Raw genomic sequence first — 27,708 nt, forward strand, 5'->3', positions numbered from 1 at the left:
ACGCTCCTGTCCACAGAGACCAGCCGGGTATCCAAAGCCATGAAAATTGTCTCTGTAGCCCTTGAACGATACTGTGACAAGACGTTCTCGCGTGATTCCCAGAGAAGTTCCTCTCTCACCATTCCCGTCACGTGTTTGTTTAATTCCTTTCTGTCACCAGTTCAAACCACCACTCCCAGGAGGGAAAAGGTTGAGTCCAGAAAGGCAGCTCGAATTTCTAGTTGTGTGATTCACTTGCAAAGCGGAGGAAGCTGGGGATTTTCTTCCCTGCCTCCTGTAGCACCGCTGCTCTCTCCAGCATGGGGGACGCGGGGCCCTAGTGTCAGAATACTTAACTTAAAGCCTGTGCGTGTGCGTGCGTGCGTGTGTGCGTGTGTGCGTATGTGGTATGTGTGTGTATACGCGCTCGTGTGAGTGGTATGTATGGATTTTGAACAATAGTATATAAATATAAATATATATATATCCCTGACACCTCTGAGAATCTCGAGACCGTACGAGTGTTGCCATTGTCACATTCAGATCTGACTCAATTTGTTTCTGTTCTGTTTTGTTTTTCCTTTTAGAACTATATAGTGTTGAGAAAGAAATCAAATGTAAATGTCTGGTTTTCATATAATGTTAAAGAATTAAAAACCATGGAGGAGGAGGCTGGGGTCTGTCCTCGTCACCTTCCTTTGTAAATTGCTGTTGTGTTAATAAGCTGTGCATGGCTCGTGTTTAGCGGTCATTATTGTGTCTGTTTGTGAGATTTTTATTACGAGGAAAATCCCGTAGATGCACTTACTGAATATGTGGTTAGGGTCTGAGTCAAGGCCAGGAGGCCCGAAATGCCCATGAAAACAGACCGCTGTTCCTGATGACTGGGGAGATCGCCGTGGGAGAATCATGCGCTAAGGAGACGCGACGTAGAGAATAGTCAAAAGTGATTTTTTGCAGATCTCATTCTGAGGCTTGTGGCAAAGATAAATGTACTTGTGTAGAGATTTCTGTAAGGTAAAAGCCAGGAGAGGCTGGCTTTGAGGTCAATGCTGTAGAATAGGATGACTGGATACCAAATGTAATCTTTCCAATGCTACAATGAATTTATACATGAGATTGATATGCAATAAATCTGTGTGTTTTTGTAAGTCTCGTTGAAAGCTTCATTAAGAGAGAACCTGGTCTCTGGAGTGGGATAGGAGCGGTGCCCTCCCCCAAGTCTAGACTGACTGGGTCTGGGTTCTAGGCCAAACCACCCTCTCTGCTGGAGCGGCACCCTGGCAGTGCCCGCTTTCTTGCCTTGCACCCAGGTAGATGAACAGAGTTGAGCGAAGACCCTACGCCTATGGGAAGTAGACTTGGCTTCTTCCAGGGGCCTCTCTGGCCTCACCCAAAGTGCCTCTGCTGTGGAGGCCCAGGAATGTCCCTCTCTCTGCAGTTGACCCCTCCAGTGTCCCATCCCCAACTTGACTCTGCTCTGATGGAGAAGCCTACAGTGAATAAACCCCACTGTCTAAGCCTAGGCTTCTAAGTGTAGCTCCGGGCACTGCCCTGTCCTACCTCTTAAGGCAGAGGCTAGCTCACTTCTTAGGTAAACAATCTTGCCTCCCACTGCCCATCTCTGCCCAGGGTCCCTGATTCTCTCCTTGGCTTTCTTTATCGCCTCCTCTTGCCCCAGATGAGTTATCCCTTCCCTTTTTCTTCTCTTCCACACTGAGGTTGCAAGCCTACCTCCAGCAGCTACCAGGGATGTCCTCTAGTCTGGGACTTGTCTGGGGCTGCTGGGGGAGCTCAGAGATAAAATGGCTTGCCACAAAGTCCAGTGACCTGAGTTTGGTTCCTGAGCATCCTCAAAGTATCAGGAGAGAATTGATCCCCTCAAGTTTCCTCTAGCCTCCGTATGTATGCACATACTCATATATATGCCATGGCATGCACACACTCATACACACACCATGGCACGCACACACTCATACACACACCATGGCACGCACACACTCATACACACACCATGGCACGCACACACTCATTCACACACCATGTCACGCACATACTCATAACACATAATAAATAAACATTACTTATTTAAAAAGACCCTGTTCTGAGTGGCCTGGGTTAATAAAATTGACCTTGAACATTCCTGATACCTGCTCTCAGGAGCTTTAAGTCATGAACTGTCTCAGCGTCTGCTGGAGCTGCCATTTGATTTCCCAAGACTCTTTGCTTCCTGCCTCCTTTTTTCTACTTCCTATCTTCAGGTGCTACAGTACTTATTCCAGCCACTGACCCTGCCTTTGGCTTCTCTCTTCTATCCAACAGCAGTGATGGGGCACATGGGCCTCCCACCTCCCACCCAGGCCCACCCAGTCACTATCCTGCCCAAGTATTACCCCAATACACCGCTGGACACAAGGCAGCTCTCTCGACTCCTTTCAACAGCTTAGAAGTACTTGTAGGTGATCAGGCCACAAGACACTGAGCACATCCTGACTCCAACAGCATCCTGTGCTCTGGGAGAGGGTCTTCAATGAAGCGGTTGGTGGCTGAATGGTGAATGCTGGTGACTGGTAAGAATGAATGAATTGGTGGATGGAGGAGGGAATAAATGGTTCTGGGTAGAGGAGTGGACAGACGGGTGGATGGAGGAATTCATGGAAGGTAGATGGGTAGGTGGATAGATGGTGGATGCAGGAATTGAATGGACAGGTGGGTGGATGATGGATGGAGGAGCGGAATGAATGGGTGGGTGGATAGGTGGATGAATGGTGGGCGGGGGATTTGCTCTTTGAACCATCACTGATCCTGGGACTTCTAGACCTCCAAAAGCTCTCCCAGGGCCAGGACAAGCTCCAATGAACGTCATCAGAAGTAAGATTCTGCGGCTCCCTAATCCACAGTTCCTGTAGCTGCCAGAAGAGAAGAAATGGAAGTTGATCTTGGCATGAGATCTCAGGCCCAGATCTGGGGTGCCGAGCCCTTGTATTTTCTTAATGCCATCAGGTCGAGCGTGGGGGTGGGGGCGTGCAGCGCTAAATGTTTCAGGTTGTCTTCCTTCCCACTGTGATTGACGAAGTGCCGGTGAGATCTGAAGCCTGGATGGTCAGCTTTGGGGCTTGCCCAGGAGTCTGAGGCCCAGGGTGACTTGAAACATTCTGCTTTGGGAAGTATATTTCCATCCTCCGCCCTCACTGAAGGCCATATTCCCAAAAGTGGTTCTCCCAAATGACATGGCAGTGACCCACAGAGCCCCCATAATGGTGCTTCCCAGAACTCACCACACTGGGGCTCCAGTGGAATGAAACTGTCCCATTTTGTCCAACCTGGCAGCCTCGCTCCTCATTAGCCCGGGAGAAAGAGGAAAACTCAGTGGAATCGGAGAGGGGCCGATAATGGCTGTATTGTTGAGAGAACCCCAGAGGGAAAGGGAACAGCGGCTGACAGGAGATTGCTGACAAGTGGACTTTGTCTTCTAGCAGCCCGGTCCCCACATAAAAGACTGAGGAAAAAGGCCCCATTTTGGAAAAAGGGGGATGGGTGTATTAAGAGGAGAAGAAAAAAATGTGTCAAAGAAGAATCTGTTTTCTGGGAAGAGAGGGGCTTTTCATTGCCATTCAGCTTTCCATTTGCAGGGAAACTATTTTAGGGAGCCCTCAACCTTATTCCTCATGCAGAAAAGTCCTCTGCAGCACAAGCTGTGTCATGCGGTACAACAGCCAGGACCAGGGCTGTGTGTTTTCTACAGTCGAGAAATACCTGCTGTGTGGGTTGCCCAAGGGACTCTGGGACATGAGGGGTCCCCAGTCATGAGCTGAGACTGCAGCCCTGCTGGAGAAAAGCACATGTCTCCCTGCCAGGGTGGACAAGGCCATTTCACAACTCCATCCACTCCAAAGGCAATGTGTGCAGGAGGAGAAAATGTGGTGGGGTCTAGAACCAGATTCCACAAAATGGAGCCCCAATGACCTGACAGAGGGAGTAGACACTAGAGGGATTTTTTTATTTATTTTATTTTATTTTATTTTATTTTATTTTATTTTATTTTGCTCCTGAATTCCTAACCCCATCAGGAACACAGGAGGTTACAGAAAAGCGGAGAAGTGGCTGAGTGGGATCAAGGCTCAGGCTTAACAATGTGGTGCAATGTGAATCTATCAGGAAGGCAACCTAGATAAAACCTAGAATTAGTTAGTACTCTATATGACCATTAATATCTTGGCAGAAAGCGCATATATATGCATATACATAATTTTAGATCATATTTATACCATAAGTTTTAAAGAGTCAAAATAAATCCAAAGGATCATGAGATTAGTGGCAATAAAATAGTCCTTTAATTTTGGTCCTTCTTCTGTACCATACCAGGCGGCTCTTCTACATGAGACAGAGATCGTAGACTTTCTTGGCTTTCACAGATGTTGAGGGCTGTGCTGACAGGCTCCTGACTGCCTGTGGTTCCACCTGGCCCTCAAAGGCCTATTTACTCTTAGTGTGAGGTGGAGCACCCGTCCCCACCAGGGTAGCTTTGCTTTACCCAGGAAGGGGCTGCTCTGATTGCGTTGCTGCTGGTCAGCATGTTCCTTCCCTTCAGGCAGTTAGAGTCAGGTGTCCCCCATCTATGAGGATTCAGGGTAAGGCCTGGCCCACAGGCCTTGCCGTTTGGTGCCCAGCAAAGATGGTGGCTACCGATGGGCACTGACCAAAAGCTATGAAGGATGGAAGGCCAGGATCCACATCTTCTCCCCAACCAGGAATCTTGGGGGGCAAAGAGACCCTCAGGACAGGCCGTCTAGGTGGCCCAGCCACATGTCACCATCCATACATGAGTTCTGGGGAGGCTTTGACCCAGCACCCCTCCTGGGAGTGAAGGTAGGTAAAGATAGCCCAGAGTCTTCCACCAGTTACTTGTCTTAGAGCTGAATGAGAGGACAAAGGTAGGGGACTAGGAGTTAGGTGGAGCCGTGACAGACAGACAGGGATGGACATCAGACACAGATAATTTCTGGCTTCTTTCTTGCCCTCCTGACCCAAGATAAAGGCCTGGCGGCTTGACACAAAGGCCCAATGGGCTTTTCTTAAATTAAAGGAAGTGAACCCATTCTAGCCTACCAAATACCCTTAGCAACCTGTCGCCCTCCAGGAAGAGGCTGGACTTCAGCGTCTGAGTCCCCCACCTGCTTTGTGTGTGTGTGGGGGTGTCTTTCTCTGTGTGTGCCTTGCTGTGTGCATTTTCGTCAGGTGTGATGCCACACACCTGTAACCCCAGCACTTGGGAGGCAGAAGTAGGCAGATCTTTGTAAGTCTGAGTCAGCCTGGTTTGCATGATTCCGGGCCTGCCTGTGCTACACAGGGAGACCCTGTCACTAAAAAAAAGAGAATATTTTCAACCTTCAAATCTGTGTGGGAGTTTTCCCCTGCTGTGAACTGTTCTGTGATGAGGTTTTATTGTTGTTTTGTTTCCCTGTCTTTTAATTCTTTAAGTGTCGGGTACTAACAGAGGGTGTGATGAGACAGCCCTGGGCAGAGGCTGACACTGAAGACCTTACTAGGAAGCTGGAGTGCGAGGCCTCCCTGCCTGGCCTTGGCCTTTCCTTGGAGACCAGTCTCCCACCTGGCCACAATTTTTCCAACAAAGCAACTTCACGGAGGTTGGGCTTGGTGAGTGCAATACCCAATAATGGCCTCAGGGGGTCAGCAACAACCCGCTTTTCCCAGGAACCGCCTCCCAGCTTATCAGCTGGTTACCCAGGGAGTTCCAGGACCCGGGGCCTTAGTCCACAGGAGGCTCTGAGCGCCTCTTCTCCTTCTACTGTGACTGACGCTCATCGGCCCTGGCCCCATGACCAACTTGGGCCCTACCCAGATGATATCACACCGGAAAGAGCAGAGGATGGCACAACCAAACCACCTAGCTTCGGGGCTGAGGTGGGAGGCTAAGGAAGGCGTAGGAGGATGGCCGGCCAGGCACACCCCCTCACAGGGCAATAGCCAAGTAAGCGCCAAGCGAGGCTCCAGCATCATCCCTCTAAGTAGTGCTCAGTGAGGCAAGCGCTTAGGGTACACTGCTTGGGTCACAGCATGTGGGGAGAACCACGTTGGGGGACTAGAGTGTGAGGGCACAGATATTTCCTGAAAAATAGATAATAGGAGGTGGGTCAGGAAGAGGACTAGCACATGCTGAGGTCTCTGGCTCTGTCCCAGGTCCTTGGGTTACTCCCAGGTCACCAGACATTCACTGTGTCTCGTCACACACAGTACAATGAGCCAGGCAGAGAAAGTGCCACAGTAAGGGTGGAGACTTAATGCAAAGTCTCCACAGAGAAGAGCCCATCGCTGTCCCCTCCTCCTCTCCAAGTGTGGTTTGGGGTCTGCTCTGATGATCATGTTTTGAGGTGTCTTGGGGGTGTCGCGTCATAAATTCAGGGTTGCATGAAGGAAAACTAAAATGTCGGGTGCAGTGGTGCATGTCTGTATGGTACCCCAGGTTACTCTGGGAACCTGAGGCAGCCCCGGGAAGGTGGGTATGGACTGACCAGGCAGAGGCTCCTGCTCTCCGATGGAGGCTGGGCACCGCCAGCCTTTGCCCCTGCGCCCCCACTGCCCTATGCTCTCTGCCCCCATCTCGGGCTGCCCCTTGACCATGCTCCCTCCTCTTCTTGGCCCTTGCACTCATGGTGACTCTTGCCTGCTTTACTTCTCTTTCCCCTTTTATCTGTTAACTATGCTCACCCTTGGGGACATTTTGGAGTGCAATGGTGCACACCCCATCTTTTCCTACACGGGGAGCCTGGTCCCTAAAGCCCCCATGGGAGGGGCGCTGTGACAACATCATCCCTAAGGACATGGACTTGGGAGCTGTTTTCCTGAGCTCAGGAGAACCAAGGCGGGACCTGCGTGGCTGGCAGAATTTCCTGCCCTCGGAGCTGTCTGTAAAGTGGGGTGGTGGTGAACAGACCACACCATGAAGGTTGTTCTGTGAGATCCTGGCTAGGGAAGCCTGCTGCAAAGAATGCAGTGGGTGGGGCCTTCCCACAGCAAACAGGTTCCCGCAGGCCCGGGCACTCTCAGAAGGCTTCCTGGAGGAGGCGGAGGAGCTCAGCGAGAGGCGCAGAAAGGAAGTGGGCGTAAGAGCGGGAGGGAGAGTAGACGGTACCCAAGGGCGGACTCCGGCCCGAACCACCAGACTGATCACGTGGACACAGGCGGGTCCCGGTAGGTGCGGTGACGCAAGCCGGCCGGAGCGGCCAGGTGAGGCGGCCGCGGTGCAACAGGTGCCCCGAGTGCGTCCCGCCCTCCGGCCGCGCAGCCGCCGGCGGAGCCCACCTGGCCCCGGCTCCGCCCGTGCGCCCGCCCGCTCGCCGGCCAGCAGCGCAGGAAGTAGCGAGGGCGGGACCGACCCGCCGCAAGACGCGGGGACCCAGCGGCTCTGCAAGCCATACCCGCCCCGCCGCTCCACGGCCGCGCGCTCAGGTGAGTCTGGGGACTGGAGAGTGAGCCGAGGGGGAAGGCCACCTGCGCCGCCACGGGCGCCGCCGCTCCTTTCCAGCCCCTCCCGACCTCGGCGACAACGCGCCCCGCCCTCTCGCTGGAGCTGCTAGCCCGGGACTGGGAGCTGAGCTGCCCGCAGTCCAAGGGACACTTTGCAGCGGCCAGGTTAGACACTAGGGCGCAGAGACTCCTGGGAGGTCCCAGGGGACGTGAAAGTGACTCTTCCGGGAGCTAGAAAGACGGTCTGTTCCAATAATGAGGAGCCTGACCCCCCTCGTGCCCTTTTTCTGCCTTAGTGGCCTTGGTGGCTAGCTGTCTAGCCAGGCTCCCCACTGCTTTTCACTGTGTTTGTGTGTGTGTGTGTGTGTGTGTGTGTGTGGTGGGGTGCTGCTCCGGAAAACTGTGGGTGCCACTTACAGGCTGGACGGTGGACACTTGTCCCCACCTCCTGCCTTGGTCCTCATATCTGTAAATCAAGATCAGGGATCTGTTTAGAGGTTGTGAGAGAAAGATGGACCTGGGCGTGGGCCTCGGGCAGGGGTTTGAGTTGGTAGCAGCCACGGTGGGATCTCCACATCACACCTGGAACCTAGACAGGAGCTGATAGCCCCTAAATGGATACTTGTATGTTCCGTCATTAGAGTGACCAACGGTAGGGTATCGTGTGTGGTCCCATTTGTGACTGTATGTCCGTATGCCCTGCTACCCTTGGTTTCCCACCCTGGTGTCTGGGCACCAGGCTGTGAAGTTGCTATGTGTGAGTTCAGGCGAGCTGCCTCAGCCTCCAGGCTGGGCTTATCTCTCTGAACGCCTTGATTCCGTCTGCTGCAGTGATCCTGTTCTGGGGATAAATGCTTCCCTCAGTCTGTGTTCTCAGAACACCCATCGTCCAGAGGGAAGCCCCTCTCAGTACCCCTGGTGGAGGGAGGGATCTCCAGCCTTCCTTGAAAAAGTTAGGGGTAAGTCACACAGAGAACCAGGCGAAGAGAGCTAGGTAGAGGCTCCTTGCCACTCCCTTCTCCAAAACCAGAAACTACTCTTTTATTTTTAAAGATTTATTCATTTTATATGTTTAAGTGTTTTTGCCTGCGTTTATGTATGCGCACCTGGAAGTCAGAAGAGGGCATCGGATCCTCTGGGATTAGAGTTACAGACAGCTGTGAGCTGTCTTGTGGATAGTGCTGGGACTTGAACCCTGTCCTCTGGAAGAGCGAGCACTGTTGATTTCTGTTGAACCGTCTCTCCAGGCCAATAGAAAGATACTTTTGGGGAGGTTGCCCCAGTGTTCCACCTCCTGGAGGGCAGCCACTCTCCACCCACGTGTGAAGAAGCCCTGTGAGGAGGAAAGGTGCCTCCAGAGGTGAAGTAGCTGGTTGAGATTCCCAGGGTTTGTTCGTGGAGACGGCAGGTCTGCTCCCCGAAGGTGACGGTTGCATTTCTGTCTGGCCACAGGGCCTGGAGGTTTTGGTTTTGGTTTCTAGTCCATCTTGGCATTAATCACTCCATGACATAACACGCAGGTGGCCGTCCATCTGTAGCATCATGAGTCCAGAATCCCCTGTCGTCTGCATCCATTTCCTGGTTTGAGGATAGCCATCTAGGTCAGGATGGGGCCTCAGAGCTTGGCTCCTCCCCTTGTGCTCACTGGGGCTTGACCCAGGCAGGTCACGTTCCCTCTGTCCCTGCTTTTCACTGCCAGAAGGGAAGACACACAAGGGGCAGAAGAAGACTTACCCAGCCAGAGGGTACCTTCTATGGGTGTGTTTTTCAACTGGTGAACTGGGCAGTGGGGGCCTAGCCCCAGGTTCCCCAACCCTTGCTCCCTTAAGGACCCCTGTGGTTACCAGCTGCTTGGGTTTGAGGAAGGGGAGTGGGGAGTGATGGTGACTACTGTGGGCTGATGGGATGCACCAGGTGGGTGGGTGAAGGGTGATTCTAGCTAGCTACGATTGGTTTTCCTCACCTCAACTCTGGGAACATTTGTACCAGTTGGTTGCCATGGGCTTCTTTGTGCTCTGTGGATCTGGGAATCCTGTCCACAGCACACAGAACGCCAGGGGGTATGACCAGCAATGTCTTCAGATGTTACAGATTGTCTCCAGGTGGGCAAAACTGCTCTCAGCTGAGCTCCTCTGAGCTCAGCCCCTCCACCTGACAAATGTAACTTACTGGTTAAAAAGCTGAGCCCTGCTGCAAGCTATCTTCCAGTCACCCAAGCACAAGGCCACCATTGTGGGCTGGAAGCAGAGCTTCCCCAGGTGGAGATGGCCCAGCCTCGGAGCTGGTGATGGACTGCCTCCAGCAGGGCCCGAAGTCCAGACTCAGGGTGGTTTGGGTTCCTGTGACCAGCAGCAACAGGCTCAGACTAGGAAGAAATCAGGCTTAGGGGACTAGAAGATTCATGGGAAGCTGACCTGCCTGAAAGGGAGAAGGGGCAGAGGACCCGGTGCAGAGAGGCCCACCCACCCAGAACCACGCCCACAATGGTTCCCTGAGGTGTCTATCAAAGATCTCATTGGTTCTGCATGATATCCTGCCCCTTGGTTCTGCTACCCCTGTGTCCCAGAACTGTTCCCAATGAAGGTTATTTAGTGGCAAAGAGAATGTGGACTGTAGGTTCTAAGGCCTCAATCGTGGGGCCGTCTCCAGCCCACCCTGAGCAGAAACAGCTGGGAGTCACCCTCACTAGTGCATCTGGGTCTACTGAGTGGCTCTGGCCCAGTTTCTGCTCCTTTTCAGCAGAACCACTGGTCAGGTTGGTTTTCAGAGAGCACCCGGTCCTCTTCAGTGGGGTCCAGGACAGAGAAAGTGCTGGCATCCATTCGGGAACTGAGCTCTGGTGTGTTTGTGGGGCCATGTAGAAGATGCTGTTCCTGCATCCCAAAGACTTTCAGGGATATAGTGGCCAGGCACCCAGATAGAGCTCCTGTAGATGGTGTCTTTGGAGTTGCTTCTGTGCTCTCAGTGAGCCTGGAGTGCCTGAAATAGAAGACACACACCTTTGGCCTACATGGACTCTGGGAGGCCTCACACCCCACTCTCAGGAATGCTATTGGTGGATGGCCATGGCTGGGTATTTCCCTGGAGGCCACTAGAAAGAGAGTCCGAGGCCCCTGCGCTGCCAGCGAATCAAGAGCCAGGAGCCAGCCAGCCTGGGAGGAAGCCCTGTCCCGTGGAGACATGGACTGGGGCAGGGAGTCTACAATCCCCAGAGACAGAGCCTGTGCTCTTGGGCCCCATGGGCCTCCCATCAGCACAAACCAAAACAGCTTTTCTTTTGAAAGTTTTATGTGTAAGAACCCAAGGCCCAGGGGAGACAAAGGAAGAAAATGAGGAGCCAGCAGCAGCCAACTGAGAGAAACGTGTAAAAGAAAACACGATTCTTAGCCTCTAAGTTGATGGGAGATGTTGTATTCGTCAGTTCCAGTTCCAGGGGCTCTGACCCCCTCTTCTGACCTATGCAGGCACCAACCACACATGTGCTGCACATACATGCATGCATACAAACTTTACACTAAAACAATTAAATATTAAAAAGGAATGTCTGGAGGCAATGCCTGGGGTTTGCTTTAGAGAGTAGTCCTGATGGTCTGAGGCTAGCCTTTGGCTAGCCTGAGCCAAGCCTAAGGACTGTCCACCCCCAACCCTCACCCTGAGCTAGGAGAGTGCCCAGGAAGACCTGGAAGTGATTCCTGTACGGGAGAGCCAGACTCAAGGAACGTGGAGAAGCAAAACTGGACAGCTGGGGGCGGGGCGGGGGGACAGGCAGCTGACTGGAGGGAGTAACGAAAGGCAGGCCAGCCTCATGGTCCCCTGCCCATGGAACCTTGTGGCCGTGCTGTGCATGCTGTAAGATCCTCCCTCCCCCATCTTGTCTGGGGACGGGGCAGCTTCAGGAGACATCTGATGTGTCCGGCAAGCCTCTCTGCTATCTGACAGGACAGGTACCCATAGCCCTCAGCCCTACTCTCTGGGGTCCTAGGCAGGTTGTTTGCCAGGCCTGTGGGTGTGGTGCCAGGCTGGGAACGAAAGCCACTCCCAGCAATGGCTCACCTGACAGATTCCCTTTGGGCACCTTCTGAGCCTGGAATGGACTTTGTCCTCTGCTGGGAGAGGCCACCGCCTGCCAGGGCCTGTGCTGTCCTGTATGCCTGAGACACTAGCTTACGAGTGATGGGTGTTTGTTGGTAGGAGAGGAGAAAAACTAATGAGACTGGACCCTTCTGTGTGGTCCGCTCTTTCTGAGCAAAACGATCACCGTGGTTTTGTGGCCATCGGAAGACACTAAGCCAACTTCCCCAGACCTTGGTGAACCAGGAAAGTTAACATAGGTGTGAGGCCTTGGTTGGTGGTGCAGCCCTGCCCCCACCACTTATGTGACAGATGCCAGCTCCCGGGGGAGGCCTGGTGTGACTGCTATCATCCTCAGCCACAATTTGGAATGTCCTTAGGAATGCGCCCTCCCTTGCTCTTGGCACACCAGGCCCCAGCCCGCCCCTCCCTGGGGCCTCTGCCGCTAGGCTGCACTCAGCTTCTTGGGATAGTTTTAGCCAAGGGCTTCTGTGTGAAAGAGCCTGGGGCTTCAGAAAGTGAGCTTCCTGGGTGCCTTGTGCTTTAGCAGTGTGGGCTAACGTCAGCGGTGTGACCAGCTCTGTGACCAGCTCTGTCCCCTTCAGGGAGGGACAGCTAAGCAGGGTCTTAGCACCATTCTGTGCTCTGAAATGCTGGGTAGGATAGGTCTGTGACCTGCCTGGAGCTCCGGGGTGGGCTGACCTTCCTAGAGGCTGAAGTCACCAGTTCCTGAGGCCCTGAACTCACCTGAACAGCCTTGGTGCCCACCCCCACCTCTGGTAACTGCAGGGTAGCCATCCTTTCCAGTCCCCTTCAGTCCCTCTGTCTCTGTCCCTGTCAGACTGGGCAAGTAGGTACCACACCCTGAGATATGTAATCCTGGGACAGTGCCCAGGGCACATGACAAGGGGGCACTGTGGCCCAGTGCTGAGCCCCGAGCCCCACCCCTGATGTGGGTGGGCAATAGACATGGAGTTCCTCGAACTGTCTGGAAAACAAACTTCCCCTTTGGAAGGCCTTTCTAATAAGTTGGGATGGTTTGGTTTGGTTTTGTTTTCTCTGAGATAGTCCCAAGGTGTGTGTGTGTGTGTGTGTGTGTGTGTGTGTGTGTAGCCCAGGCTGACCTCGAACTCCAGAGCCTCCTGTCCCAGCCTCCCTGGTGCTGAGGTTACGGGGGGGGGGGGTGCATCCACAGCCCTCTTAGGCTCATGTCTTCTCCCCACCCCCTCTTTTTTTTTTTTTTTTTTTGGTTTTTCAAGGCAGAGTTTCACATCTGCCTGCCTCTGCCTCCTGAGTGCTGGGATTAAAGGCGTGCACCACCACTCCCAGCCATTTTGTGTCATTTTAACCTATATAAAGTTCTGAGCTTATAAAAGCTTTCCTTGATGTTGGCTCCTTTGTTTATAGAAAATTTTAAAGGGAAAATATTTAGGAAGGGAGTGTCCCCCACTTTACATTAGGGTCTACAAGGTCTGAGTGCCGGCCTCTCTCGTTACTAGTGTGGTGTGGTATTTGGTTCAGAAAAGCCTTGGCTGGTGCTGTGTGGCCCCTGCAGCCAGCCAGAGCTGTTTTAGTGGGCTTTGCAGGTCATTTAAGAGCCTGTTAGGAAATCCTCAGGCAATGCCTTTGTTCTTACTGAGCCCATTTTGCAGACTGGCACCTGTCATCATTGAGGACCCAGGTTTCCAGGCCCCCAGCAGGGCATCCTGACGCGGTTGAGGACCTCCAATCACGGAGGTAAGTGGCAGCAACGAGGACAGTTGACCCTCAGCAGACAGACCAGTGTGGATGACTGGTTCCCACACAAAAGCCTTTACTCTGGCTTCTGCTGTATCCGGGTCAAATCAGCTCTGCTCACCTCAGTCTCTGGGTCACAGGGATTCCCTGCCCAGGGAGGACACTTGTCCCTTCCAGTCACATCCCTCCTGTTAGCCAGAGCCAACCATAGGACCTTGCTACACCCAAGGGAGAAGAAATAAATAGAGACCACTGCCCAGGGCTTCCTACTGTGGGTGGGGCAGGGATGGGGGCAAGTCAATTCTGAGGAGGACGAAGTCGAAAAGGGGCTTAGGGCACATGCGCTGCTGGCATGGACAGGTGAGGTGGCCGAGGAGTAGCGTATTGGCGACGGCCGTCAGTTCCTGTGCTGGGCAGTGAACCCCCTGAACAGTGGCTCAGGCTGAAGCTCCCTGCTGCCGTTCCGTTTACACTGTGACCCAGGATTTACCTTAGGACCCCCAAGGCTGGGATTGTGAATCCCTATAGCATGAATAATAAAAACTCAGAGACAGAAATTGGGGTTCAACGTGAAAACTAGAAAAGCAAGGCAGCCAAGCCACTACGGAAGTCTTACCTCTACAAAGACTGGGCAATCGCAAACTAAGCCTCTCTCTCCTCTCATTTTTTTTTTTTTAAGATTTACTTATTTATTGTGTATACAGTGTTCTGGTATGCTTGCTGGCCAGAAGAGGGCACTAGATATTACAGATGGCTGTGAGCCACCATGTGGTTGCTGGGAATTGAACTCAGGACCTCTGGAAGAGTAGTCAGTGCTCTTAACCTCTGAGCCATCTCTCCAGCCCTCATTTTCTTCTATTCCCTCTAGTGCTGGGTTTAAGGGCGTATGACCCCTATTTCTGGGGTCACCCCTAGGCCACCACCACCTGGATTTATTTCTGTATTGATCCTGTGTAGCCCAGGGTGGTATTGAACTCAGAGATCCATCTGTCTCCCAAATCTTGGGATTAAAGGTGTGTGTCATCACTGCCTGACCTCTAGTGGCTTTAGCTTGCTCTGGTCTTCAGGCAAGCTTTAGTTATCAAAATACAAATAATAGACCACTACAGACCCCTGACTTCAGAAACACGGAAAGGACAAATGCATATTGGCAAGTGTTATGAGGAGAGGTTTTGGAGTCAGTCTTGGTGCTGTGGGACATGGGCTTGCCCGGGAGAAGGGGAAGCAGCCAGGCTGTACTTGGATTCTGCTCTCCTCATCTGTGTGGACAGGAAAGCCATGGTCAGGGAGTGACCTCTCCTTCCACACGCCATCCAGCCTGCTCTTATCATGTAGTCAGGGTCAGACTTCCAAGACACATCCCCAGCAGGTCCCTGGGCCTCGGGGTAGCCCATCCCCTTAACAAGAATGCAGAGCCAGACAGGGCCACGATCACATCCACAGCATCTGCTGCAGGCTCAGGGAACTGTAACAGTGCGCAGGCATCAGTAAGGGGCCTAGCCAGGATTCTGGTCCTGGTCTGTGGGGCCTCTGGGCCCAGCTGCAGACATGCCCTTGTTTGCACCCTGCCCAGAACCTAGTAGTTATGTCAGAGAAAGCAGGGTGGTCTCTGAGGTCCAGTCCAGCCACAGGCCGTCCCCACCAGAGAATAGCTGTGTGTCTGAGGCACAGAGTCTCAGATAAGCCCAGACCCCAGCTTCCCTGCACACCTGTAGTGCAGTTATGTCACATCCCTGGGGTCACTCCTGGTGAGCAGCCACAGCCAGCCCTGCTCTCCCTGTCCTTGCTTGGGAGCTGTTAGAAGAGGATGCTGAGAAGAAACAGAATTGAACACCGAGGAGGCTGTATGCGGGACACCCCTCTGAGCCTCTCACCTCTTGCCCGCCTCTCTCTCTAGGTCCCCTCTGCTACCCAGCATGTCTCAGAGACATTCTGACAGCTCTCTGGATGATAAACTGTTGGAATATCGTTTCCATGCAGAGCTGCAACTCGATGCTAATGGGAACCCTATGCCGAGGCTCCCCATGGTTCGTAACTCCTTGAGAGACAAGACCAATGCTGCCTTTGAGCCAGAGGCCTCCGAACCCCTGCAGGTGCCCCCAGAAGATGAGGAGCCACGACCCATCATCCTTAGCACTCAGAGCCCCGCGGCACTCAAGATGGGCACCCAGCAGCTCATCCCTAAGAGTTTGGCCGTGGCCAGCAAGGCCAAAACCAAGTCCCCAGCCCGCCACCAGAGCTTTGGGGCAGCTGTGCTCAGCAAGGAGGCCGCTCGGTGGGATCCTCGGCTTCGCTCAGCCCCCAGCTTCTCCTTGGATGACATGGATATGGACACGGGCCCTGGTGTGAATCTGAAGCGAAACATAAGGAACCAGTCCTACAGAGCCGCCATGAAGGGCCTCGGGTCACCCAGCAGCAAGGGGGACTCAGTCCAGCTCAGCCCCAAGCTCCAGGCCCTCGCTGAGGAGGCTGCTCAGCCTCCCGCTCGGTCCGCAGCCAAAAATAAGGTAGGAGTCTGCCCTGACATCAGGGATAGGCAGTGTCGTCTTTAGGGTCTCGGGAGTTCACAGGCAAGGCGGTGGTCTGACCCTGTGTCTCCTATGTCTGCATCGCGCATGGCAGCTGCTGGGAGCGGGCTCCTGGCCATCCCACTTTAGTGGGATCCGTTCAAATCTCATGTTCTGGCTAGAGAAGGTTAAGCCATGTTTTGGGGACTCTTCCATGTCCCTACTTCCCTGCAGAGTGGACAGCAGGGGGAATCAGCCACTCGAGCCCAAGCATGGAGCCAGCCCATCTGATGACAGTTTCAGTGAGGCACGGGCTGCCAGTGGGACAAGGAGGGACAATGTGTAGCCCTCAGCACCCACCCGTCCTCCTGCTTCTCTGCCTGCCCTGGGTGAGGAGAGGACTCTTCCCTGAGCTCTAGACAGCTCTGCCTGTTCAGAAGAACAGAAAGGGGCCCTAGCCCCTGCAGTCTCTGGGAGTCTGTTACAGCCACTGAGCAGGAGCCACGGTCAAGGAGCGGCCTTCCATGTTCCATCTGCTTGCTCATCATGTTGTCGGGGTCAGATGGGGGATCTCTCTTTTATAGCCATTTAAGGCAGTTTCTTCCCAGGATACGGGGCTGGGGGTCCTTCTGGACCTTTGCCAGGTACTTCCCTCAGGCTTGGGGTGCCCCAGGCACAGTGCCCAGTCAGCTTCCATGGAGGCCTGGGATAGGCCTTTGTAGCTGTGTGACCCCTAACAGATTCCCGAAACTGAGGCTCAGTTTCCCCATCTGTAAGTGAATGAAGATGGCCACCATCTAGCTGTAAGCATAATCCAAAACTGAGTTCAGGTCCTTTGTTGCTTAGAGCTGTTCTCAGCATCATGGGAAAAGCATGCTCACTTGGACATCAGCAGACATCTGTCAGAATGATAGCCACACGACTTGGCCAGACCACAAACTTCCATGAAGGCTGATCATGGCTAAGGCAAGGCCTCTGTGTCTAAAGTGCCAGCCACTGTCCTTCATTACGGTTCCCCTAGTACATCTGCCTGAGATGCCTGGACCCTTGATAGGCATCCCTGTACCTCAGGAGCTGGATCAGCACCACCATTGTCCCTAGAACAGGCCTGCCAAGGTCTCCCTCAACAGTAGTGAGTCCCCTCTTCAGCACACATCCCTGAGACCTGTAGCATGTCACACACGGGGGTGATAAGCTGTGGCTGCTCCTGAGAGCTCCTGTGCAGAGAGGGGACTGTGAGGGTGTCGAGGGCTAGCAAATGGCGGTGCAGGAGGCCCTAGGAGCCTCCTGGGTGAGAGGGCTCCCCGTGGTCCCCCAGGAGCCTCCTGGGTGAGAGGGCTCCCCGTGGTCTAGGGCCAGAAGGGATACAGTAGAGACTGAGGAAGGATTTGTATTGGAGGAGGGAGGGGGTGGGGGGTGAGAAAAGGAGCTAGCCTAGGTTTAGATGGGAGTGTCACACTTTCCCGAACCTGTAAGGGGAGTTTTCAGGCCCCAACTGGTTCTAAGGAACCAGAAGCAACTGGCCTCTGCTTTCCCAGAACCAGTGTACCTGTGAAAAACCTGGTGTTCCAGCCAAGGAGTGGGGACTGTGTGGGGATGCCAGGGTAGAGAGGGGATTCCCCAGAGCTCCGCCCTCAGTTTCTAGCGCCCCGAACCAGTGCCAGGGCCAGAATCTCACCAGCAGCCTTCTGCCCACTCCAGACCCCCTCTTCATTCCCATCAGGTAACGCCTCTTAACTGGTTTAGCCCCGAGGCAGCCTTCCTGGATCTGTAGCAGCCCTCTGCCCTGAACCCCAACTTTTACCTGTTCTGGCCTCTACTTTGCGAAGCTAACATTTAATGTTCACCTTCCACATGTCAGCAAAGCCCCCTCCCATCTCTTCCATAGCTTGCTGTGGGAGGAATCTCTGGGCTGCCATAGTAACGGAAGGGCAGCTGACCCACGCTTCCCTCCCCACTGACTGGCGAGGTTTCTGTCTTGTCTACAGAAAACTCTGGGACGGAAACGCGCACACAAGGGCTCCTTCAAAGACGGTAAGTGGCTCCTGGGAGGCTGTGAGGGCCTGGCAAGGCGTCTCTGTAGGGCCAGCCGGGGACTGTTGAGGTCAGGCTGGGCAGGACATTCACTGGACACTGACTCCAGCTGTTGGTGTGAGTGTACATCTCATAGAGTTCCCTTGGACTCCCATCTATGTGACCCAAAGACAGCCTCACATGAGTATTCAGTGGGACCCGGGGTGGATGATAGGCCATCAGGCCTCCAGAGAAGCAGGGACTCATCTCTCTTCTTTGCATGGACTCTTCCCGGTCCGAAGAGAGCCTACTGGGCACTGCAGCTCATGAGAAACGAACAACCAAGGTTGTTCTATCTTCCTGGTCCCACTGAGGCATGGCAACTGAGGCAAGAATATCCCTCCCTCCTGAACCGTGTGGGCTCTCTGGGTGTCCACAGGCTGTAACACAGGGGTCTGAGTCTCTGGGAAACACTCCCTGTGTGGAGCAGCAGCAGCAGTGCCCAGGCTCCAGTACAGGCTGAAGCAGTAGCTGCATGAGCTCAGATGCCCTAAATTGGATTGGCCCATGCCAGACTGGGCCGGTAGTATTGTTGGCTCATGGGCAGCGACCGGCATCCTCAGACCTCACCTGAGTACCCCAGCCTCCCCGTCCCAGACCAGGCACAGTTGGCCTTATGCAGCTCTGGTTGGTCTGCTTGGCCCCGACCTGGAGTGCCACATTCTACACGGGGCTGCTACCATCTCCCAGGCTGTCCTGTTATTCCACTGTAGAACACAGTGGGCTATAGGGGTGCCTGCATGTTTTTGAGAACTTTGTGGGGCCCTTGGGAGGGTCAGGCTACCCCCAAGCCCTCATGCAGACAGGCGACTCTGCTCTCCCCAGACCCCCAGCTGTACCAGGAGATCCGAGAGCGGGGTCTCAATACCAGTCATGAATCTGATGATGACATACTCGACGAGCCCTCCAGCCCGGAGGGAGCTCAGAAAGCGGACACCACCATTGTGGTCAAGAGCTATCGGCCTGCCCAGCTCACCTGGAGCCAGCTCCCAGAGGTAAGGAGGCCCCGTGGCCTTCCCTTTCCCTAGCTTGTGGTAGCCTGGCTCTTACAAGGAGCTGAAACCTAGCTTCCAGAGTCACCGGGATATAGTTCACATGTGGAACAATGAGTCTTTCCTCCATCCTGAGGGGCACTGTGGGCACAAGGAGCCCCCTTCCTAGGACCCTCATCTCACTAGGGGAGCTTCTCCACTCTCCCCGCACTTCCCACATCTGAAAACGGGGCCATATTCAGGCCGTGAGGGCCAGGATGGTGACCCCTATCCTCTGCAGGCTCTGGGTGTGGCAGGAAATGGGGGTGGTGGACTCAGCCGTCCTTTCACTTCAGTACATTGGAACTTCTTGTTTGCCTGCTGTGGGGGTGAGGGACGCCCCCCCATGAGAGTGCCGACAGTGGGAGCCTAGCCAGGGAAGGTCCAGCCAAGAGTTGCAGCGAGGCAGAGTCTGGGCTTCACAAGTAGAAATGTCCAGAAGGACACATTTATCACCCTGCTAGAAGCTGGGGATGGCGCCCAACACGCTACACCCAGTAACATTGATTGCCCGATATTTAGAACCTGGACTACCCACGCTTGAAAAGCTGCAGGGGACCCATGCAATGTTGGCAGTGCCTCTGCCCAGGCTGTGAGTAGGAGAACACATATGGAGGCAAGGCATAGGAAGGTCCAGCCTGCCCTGACATGCTCTATAGCCATAGGGGGAGCCACGCTGAGACAGCCTAGGGCCATTAGCTTCAAGAGAGCGAAGAGTGCAGGTGATAATGGCCCATGCCTTCCCCGCAGGACTGACTCAGCTGCCCAGGTGGTGTCTGAGTCATCACACCACACACACAGAGACACACTCTGTCTTCCTGGCCTGGTCCAGGGCTCTAGAGATGGAGAGGAAGCTAAGCTGGGGAGACATAGACAGATGAAGGCTCCTGATGGAGGTGGCTCTGCCCTCCAGCTGGGTGTGGCCCAGAGGAGGATACAAGTGGGGGACCTGGCTCCATCAGCAGGACCTGCGGCCATAGCTCCTTTGCTCTTCTCAGGTGTTGGAGTCAGGTGTACTGGACACACTGTCAGTGGAAGAACGTAAGAGGCAGGAGGTAAGGCCACCGGGAGTCCCTAGAGATGCAGTGATGTCCTCTCCTCACGGGCCAGATACCTGAGGGCTGACGACAGAGCCCTGAAGGAGCATCAGGAAGAACCAGAGTCCTGGCCGGGGATGAGGGGCATGCGTCAGCCCGTGTTTGATCCCCACCTGGTACCATCTTCCCTGGAAAGCAGAGTCCCTATCACATCCACACAGCCTGAGTTGTGAACCGGAGCATAGAGCTACGGACTTGTGGCCTGTGCAGCAGTCACGACGGCCCTCCAAAGGGGCCCGCGCCCCTGTCTGTCCCTCTGTCATTCTGAGCATCGTCTTCCCATGCAGGCCATCTTCGAGATCCTCACATCTGAGTTCTCCTATCTGCACAGCCTGAGCATCCTGGTGGCCGAGTTCCTGCAGTCCAGGGAGCTGAGGGCCACTATGACACAGACAGAACACCACCACCTCTTCTCCAACATCGTGGACGTGCTGGCCGCCAGTCAGAAGTAAGCTGGTTTTCCCTGGGTCCCCATGAATGCTGCTTTGCCGTGACTCTAGGCAGTGATGTCAGCGGGGCCCTGGGTTGTACCTGTGTATGGGACACCTGGAGCAGCCACTGGCTTGAGATGGAGCATGACAACCTCTAAGAGCCCTTGAGAGCTGGCTGTGGGGACACCATGGGCGTCCTAGACTCCCATGAAGGGGAGGGGGCACTTCTCTCAGATACAGCCCTGTGTGACCAATGGGTATCTCACCTCAGCACTGGGCATAGTCAGCAGCGCCCACAGAGTAGTCACCCAGTCAGGTGGCAGCCTCGAGTTTCGTCCCCAGGTCATGTTCTACCCAGCAGTGTCTGGTGGCCTGACCGGGCTCTAGTTGCAGGGCCTAGAATCAGAGGAGGCCAGGCGTGCAGCGACAGGCTGGTGAGGGCGTGTGTGCGCTTTATGTATGTGCGTGCCTGTATGTATCCTTGCATACTACCAGTGCGTATCTCACCCCAGCACTGGGCGTAGTGCCTGCCTGTATGTGTTCGCTCATACCTGTATATATGTTCATGTCCTTAGCACAGACTGGTCAGGTAGTGTGTGGGGTCAGCCCTTGCTGCTGCGATAGTCCAGGAGACCCCAGGTCTCCCTAACCCTTTAGCCTTGGCTTCAGTGTTTGATGAGACCCTCTCATCAGCCCCAGTGGAGTCAGAAGAGATGGATAGATCATGGGGGTGCTAGCTCACAGGCTGAGCCCTCCAGACAGAGGATGCTGGCTCTTACATGTCAGGACCAGCCTGACCCTTGCTGACCACTCAGCAAGAGCACACTGCTGTGGGTGTCCTTTCTCCCTCCAGAGGCTTCAGAGCCATTTAGACAGGGAACAGAGTACCATCGTATCCCTGGAGACAGGCTTCCCGTAAGAGATCCAGTGGCTAACTTTGGGAACTACCCGCTCCTGACTCATCAGAGGAGGGAAGGGGTCCGGGGAAGTGGGTGACCCTCCTGTAGACTCCGCCCCAGTGTGGTCCCTTGATGCTGTGCAGCCTCTAATTGCTCAGCTTGGTCATTGCTGCCCTGGTGTGGGACTCTAGCCTCCTCCCTGGCCATTCATAGTGATCTCCTCTGAGAATCGTGCTATTTGTGGCCAGTAGCGGGAGGCCAGCCCTTCCAGACCTTTCCAGGAAACGCCAGGACTCGTGCATTTCAGCTGAGTGGCCTGCCTGCCTGTGCATGGTGGGTGTGTCCAGGCAGCCTCAGCTTCCATTCATCCATGGGGTCCCCATGCGCTTCTGAGCCTCTCCGCTAGCTACACAGCTTTTCCCAAGGGCCAATCACCCCTGGAGTGTACTTGTTTATAGTAATTGAGGTCCATGGCTCTGCTGAGTCCTAATGCTCACATCCAAACCTGCAGAGGTCTTCTCAGATGGACCATTTTCCCAGCTCCCTAAGCCAGGGCCTAGACACATGGACATAGCTCAGGCACAGTCACCAGGTGGCCAAAACCTCTGATGCCATCCTCCTGCCTGGCTCATGGGTGGTCAGAACTGGCAGTCTCCTCAGGATCTCTACCAAGAGCCCAGGCCTCCCTACTTGTCCCTTATGGGTTGGACTCCATGAAAGCAGATAGTTCTGAAGCCTTGCCGGGGCTTGGCTGGTAGAATCTCCTTAGTTTCAAGACCCATCCCTAGAGAGACATGGCCTTCCCTGGGTTTCTTAGGTCCCCAATAATAGGACCCTTTCATAGGGTCGTTGCATCTCTGTCCTTGAACTCACACCCGGGGACAGGCACAGGGCTGGACGTCCCAGAGGCAGTGCGGAGAGCTGATCTGTCTTGTGCGTCCTCTGATGACTTTGGACAGGTGTGGCCTAGCTTACGTAAGGTTTTGCCTGACTCACTGGGCACCTGCCACGTACTGCCTTCAAGACCGATCTGGTGGACGTTTCTGTCTGCATACACGTGTCTGTGTAGGTGTGTGCCAACACCCATCCAAACTGAGCCTTCGTGTCCCCGACCGCTCCCCACCCCAATGCTGCAGGTTCTTCGAAGCTCTGGAACAGCGGCACAAGGCCCAGGTGTGTGTGGAGGACATCAGCGACATCCTGGAGGACCATGCCGAGAACCACTTCCACCCTTACATCGCCTACTGCTCCAACGAGGTCTACCAGCAGCGCACCCTGCAGAAGCTGTCGTGAGTGGGGCCCTTGTGCTCCCTCCCGGCCCACCCCGTGCAGGCCCCACCTGCACCACCTCTTTCTGAGGTCAAGTGACAGAGCTTCCCTGTTGCAGGAACAGCAATACAGCCTTCCGAGAAGCGCTAAGGGAGATTGAGAAACGGCCCGCGTGCGGGGGCCTGCCCATGATCTCCTTCCTGATTCTCCCCATGCAGAGGGTGACCCGGCTGCCGCTCCTGACAGATGTGAGTATCCAGGAGGCTTGGGTGCAGCCATGGAAACATGCCGGGAGGCCCTGCCTTTAGTGTTGCCTCTCTGACCTCTTCCTCACACCCATACATCTGTAATTGGATAATTACAATGCGTATAAGGCAGGGTGATTAATCTTGATCACTTTGCAGTAATAGGATACCGTAGCCTGTAGACACATCTTTAGGCAAGTGCCCATACGCCCTCAGCCCTGGAACTGCGGAAATACCGCTATTCCCGAGGATGGAAAGGGTAGGGTCCCCTCCCTGGAGGGGCAGAGGGCGTTTGTGGACTGTAGATGTCCTGCTGGGTCCAAACAGGAGCCCTCTGAAGTCCTTGGTTGCCTGAGGCCCCTCCCTGACTTCCAGAGTCCAGAACTGGTGGGGAGCCCCTGCCCCATGCAGGGCTCCTTGGGAGGGTCTTCACGGCTTCTGTCTTCCCCCAGACACTCTGCCTGAAGACACAGAGCCACCCTGAGAGGTACAAAGCCGCCAGCCGTGCCCTGAAGGCCATCAGCAAGGTGAGGCCACTTCTGCCCTGAACTTTCTGTGGTATTGATGGGGAAAGAGACTAGATCCAGGGCGGTGCCACCAGGAGGGCAGGCACTCCACGGTATACGTGTAAACTCAACCCCACAGCTGGTGAAGCAGTGCAATGAGGGGGCCCACAAAATGGAGCGCACGGAGCAGATGTACACACTGCACACGCAGCTGGATTTTGGTAAGGTCAAGGTAGGTGCCAACCCACCCACTGTACCCTGCTGTCCTCATAGGGGTCAGGGGCTTCTGGCGACATCTGCCTGGGGAGGACGGGTGGGGGATCCCTTGAACTTCCCTGACTCAGTAGCAAGGTGGTGTCAAGGCCTCTCCAGGATTGGCCACCACCCCCAGCTTAGGCAGGACATTTGGCAAGAGCCAGAGAATCAGGGCTCCTCAAGGCTCTCCTATAGGGTAGGACAGGACACAGGGCCTTCTCTGGTTCCTGTGGGCCAACTGAATGGCCATTCCTTAAGGTTCAGGAGGATCCCATTGGTTCTCAGTCATAATAGGGAGGCAGGGATTGTCCCTGTCATCGTTCCCACCTTGCCGGGTCCGTTTCCTTTATCTGTCCACTCTATCCCTAGTCCCTGCCACTCATCTCTGCCTCTCGCTGGCTGCTCAAGCGCGGAGAACTCTTCCTCTTGGAGGAATCCAGTATCTTTCGGAAAATCGCCAGCCGGCCCACGTGCTACTTGTTCCTGTTCAACGATGTCCTGGTTGTCACCAAGAAGAAAAGGTAGGCACTCAGCTGCAGACGTCAGGCTAGGGAGGAGCCACATGGCTGTCTACAGAATCAGGTCTCTGCTTTCTGCAGGCCTGGGTTTCCCTCCCTGGCCATGGAAGCTGTTCCCAGGCCCAAGAGACAAGTCTCAGGAGCACTCTTGAGGTTAACTGGCCCTGACGACTCTCCTGTGTCTCCACAGTGAGGAGAGCTACCTGGTCCAAGACTATGCACAGCTCGAGCATGTGCAGGTCAGGAAGCTGGAGGCCTCAGAGCCCTCACTGCCAGCTGGCAGCAGCCGCAGTTCCTCCGTGCCCCACCCCTTCCAGGTGAACCTGCTACGTAACAGCGAGGGCCGCCAGGAGCAGATTCTGCTGTCCTCTGACTCCGCGTAAGATGGTGGACCCCGGCACGGGTGAGGGGGGTAGAACACACGTCTGGGTGGGAGCCTGGGAGGGTGGGGCGTGCTGCATTTTGTCTGCACGCCGCCTTCATGCTGAGCACCGTCGGTGCCCGTAGAGCCATAAGCAATGCACAGCCTGGGTATCTGATTTCCTTGTGTGGCTACATCAACTGGTGAATTGCTGTACTGTCCAGTAACCAGGGAGGGAGCTTCAAGGGGGAAAAAGGACGAGTGTGGACGTGACTGATGGGCCTTCATTATTGTCAAGGTGGTGCTTAGGTCAAATCCCCGAGGGAGGGAGGGAGGGAGGGAGGGAGGGAGGGAGGGAGGGAGGGAGGGCTCAGCCAGCACTTCTGTAGAGCTGGGCAAAGGCCCTGGGGCAATAGCTGAAGCATAGCAGGGCAGGCAGCAGAGTCCATGAACAGGGACTCATGGACCCCAAGACGGAAGGTCTCAGCTATGCTCTCTGTGGCCTCCAGGAATGACCGGGCCCGGTGGATCACAGCCCTCACCTACAAGGAGAGGCAGTGGCAGGGCATCACCAACAAAGGAGGTGAGTGTGGGGTTGGGGTGAGCGGGGTTGTTGCAGCCCTGCGGTAGAGCTTGTCTGTCTAGATCTCAGGCCACACCACGGCGTCCCCGGACCTAGCTTAGGGGCTGAACCTCAGCCCCTTTTGTTTGTATGACTGTGTACTTATAGCCATGGCTTAACCTTATTGGTCCTGCATCTGGGGAAACTGAGGTGAGGCCAAAGGAACAGAATAGTGTATGGGGGAGCACCCCTGGCCTAATTCTCTCCGTTTCCCCCAGAGCTGCCCCAGGTGGAGATCACCAAGGCATACTTTGCCAAGCAAGCTGATGAGATCACGCTGCAGCAGGCTGACGTTGTCCTGGTCCTTCAGGAAGAGGATGGTGAGTGTGGATGGGCCACACCTGAGTGGGTGTCAACCAGACTGGGGTGCAGCCCAGATAAGGATGCAGTGACCAGCCATGCTCAGCCTGCCTCATCCCCGTAAGCACCTCCTCAAAGTTTGGGGCTGGAGAGATGGCTCGGTTGGCATAAGGACCTGTTTTTGAACCCAAAAGCCCACATAAAGGAAAGCTGGGCATGACGGCACAGGGCTTGTGTCATCCCAGGGAAGCAAAGACGTGCACATCTCGAGGGCTCATCGGAGCCTAGCTGACGTGCTCCATGCCCGTGAGAGGCTATCTCAAAAGAGAGTGGGCAGTGCCTGAGGAACTGAGGTTGTCTCTGGACCTCTATGCACATGGGTGTACGTACATGTATATGAATCTATACACACATGTGTAAACATACCACACTCAGGAGGAGCGCCAGTACTGAAGTCACGGGACCAAAGTGAGCTCACTACTCTGTGCCCTAAGTGAAGCGGGTGGGTGTCTGCTCTCCTGGTGGTCCCAGCATAGGCCTCTGCAAGAGCTGCCGGGAGGGCCAGGAGCCCAGGTGGCCTTGAGTGCCGCCTCCTCGGCTCTCTCTCGAGGCGGGGGGGTGGGGGGTTCAGGCCCTAGAATAGAACCTTCAAGAGCAGAGGTGGAGTGGGAGGGATCCCTCTTATCCATCCGTCTGCATCCAGGCTGGCTACACGGCGAGAGGCTTCGGGATGGAGAAACGGGCTGGTTTCCCGAGAGCTTCTCTCGCTGCATCACCAGCCGTGTGGCGGTGGAAGGCAATGTGCGCAGGATGGAGCGGCTACGGGTGGAGACGGACGTGTAGCTGCAAAGCTTAAAGCCAGTCGCGGTGGACACGACTTCAGTCCTTCAACCAGCAAAGGTCTCCGCCCGTGGGAGAGGTTTGTTCCTTGGGCCTCCCCACAGTCTCACGGTTGCGAGCAGAACACAGGACATCTATCCATACCTGACACTTGCTCTCTCGGAAGGCTTTGAGGCAAGCTCCAAGGCCCACATTCTGGTAGAAGCCCAGCCTGGCCTCTCACTGGCCATCCCTTTCCTAGTTTCTGGCCACCTGAGCTGCACCCAGGCTAAGAGTGACACAGGACTGTGGTCTTCATTGAGGACAACACAGGGCCACCTCCCAGATACCACCCCCCACCCTCCGCTTCCCAAGTGAGACAGGAAGGGCCCATGTTCTGAGAGGACCAGCAGGGATGTTATATATTGTGATAGAGGTTTTAAACAGCATTAAAGTATTTCTTTAAAACTTGGGTTTACACCTGAGCCTAGGTCACAGCCACTTGTTGCACTGAAATCCCAAGGTCTAATAGGTGTGTGGAGACTGGCCTCAGGTCTCTCCTTAGCTCTGACCCATCTGTCTACCAGAGTGTCACAAGTCTGTGGCTCCTGCTTGTGCATTCATGGATGGTAATAGCTGAACCTTGCAGGGCTTATCCTGGCCTCAGACACAGTAGGGACACTCTGGGAGGCCTCCCTCTCAGGGACCTACAGGCCCACCTCCGTGCTGACTAGGGCCGGGCTAGTTCTCTCCAACAGCCCCCTCAGCCTGGTCCTGAAGCCCCCCATGGTTTTCTCTGCTTGGCTGGTGCTAGATTGGGGGTGGAACACCCAGCACGCAGTGTAGCAATGTGCCCCGTTCCGCTGTGCTCAGCCTTGCTACAGAAGCGACCAATACAGGTGACTCTCCACTAGGTTCAAAAGCACAAATAGCAATGCCCTCCCTTCCTAGGCCTGTCTAGACAGGCTAGGGTCAGTTGCACCCTATGGCTTCCATGACAGGGCCAAGTCTGGGCTCAGCCTGACACCAGTCCTCACCAGGGTGAACACTCACCCACATTTGACTGCTTTGGGCGGAGGGCCAAGTCAGAGTTCAGGGAGTAGGCATGGCCTGGGTGGACTGTCTGAGGTAGGGCCTAGTACCTCCTTCTGCCTGAAAGAGATAAACATCTCCATCTTCCTCACCCTAACGCTCCGCTTTCTCGGAGTTGCTGGGGTGAGGGGTGTGAAGAGGCAGCAATCTGGGGGGCCATGCAGTTGCTGTGTGTGCACTGATGTGGGCCTGTGGCAGAAGTTGCCTTGATGTAAACCCACTGCCCCATGGGCTCGGGTTTATTCCCACTTCTGATCCTCTGAGGAGCGTGACAAGGAGAAGCAGACCGGTTCACCACCAAGCACACTCAGTCGCCAGAACGAGGTGGAACCGGAAGGCTGTGAAGCTCTGACTCTGGACACCTGGGACAGGTGACCCCACAGCCCTGACTCATTTGCAAGTGATGAA

At 54.9% G+C, this 27,708-nt stretch overlaps 1 protein-coding gene across 1 annotated transcript; it reads left to right on the top strand.

The window, feature by feature from the left end:
- The first annotated feature begins 7,406 nt into the window (after positions 1-7,406).
- Positions 7,407-26,650, top strand: Arhgef16 (Rho guanine nucleotide exchange factor 16). The gene is made up of 16 exons (XM_057784650.1): positions 7,407-7,449; positions 13,191-13,275; positions 15,173-15,782; positions 17,771-17,816; positions 18,681-18,850; positions 19,885-19,941; positions 20,271-20,431; positions 22,450-22,602; positions 22,701-22,830; positions 23,280-23,354; positions 23,473-23,565; positions 23,958-24,109; positions 24,297-24,485; positions 24,977-25,050; positions 25,308-25,409; positions 26,093-26,650. Exons 3-16 carry the CDS (start codon positions 15,192-15,194, stop codon positions 26,230-26,232), a joined length of 2,133 nt encoding a protein of 710 aa, XP_057640633.1. The 5' UTR covers positions 7,407-7,449; positions 13,191-13,275; positions 15,173-15,191; the 3' UTR covers positions 26,233-26,650.
- The last annotated feature ends 1,058 nt before the right edge of the window (positions 26,651-27,708 follow it).

Source organism: Chionomys nivalis, chromosome 11 (assembly GCF_950005125.1).
Source record: "Chionomys nivalis chromosome 11, mChiNiv1.1, whole genome shotgun sequence".
NCBI classification, from domain to species: Eukaryota; Metazoa; Chordata; class Mammalia; order Rodentia; family Cricetidae; genus Chionomys; species Chionomys nivalis.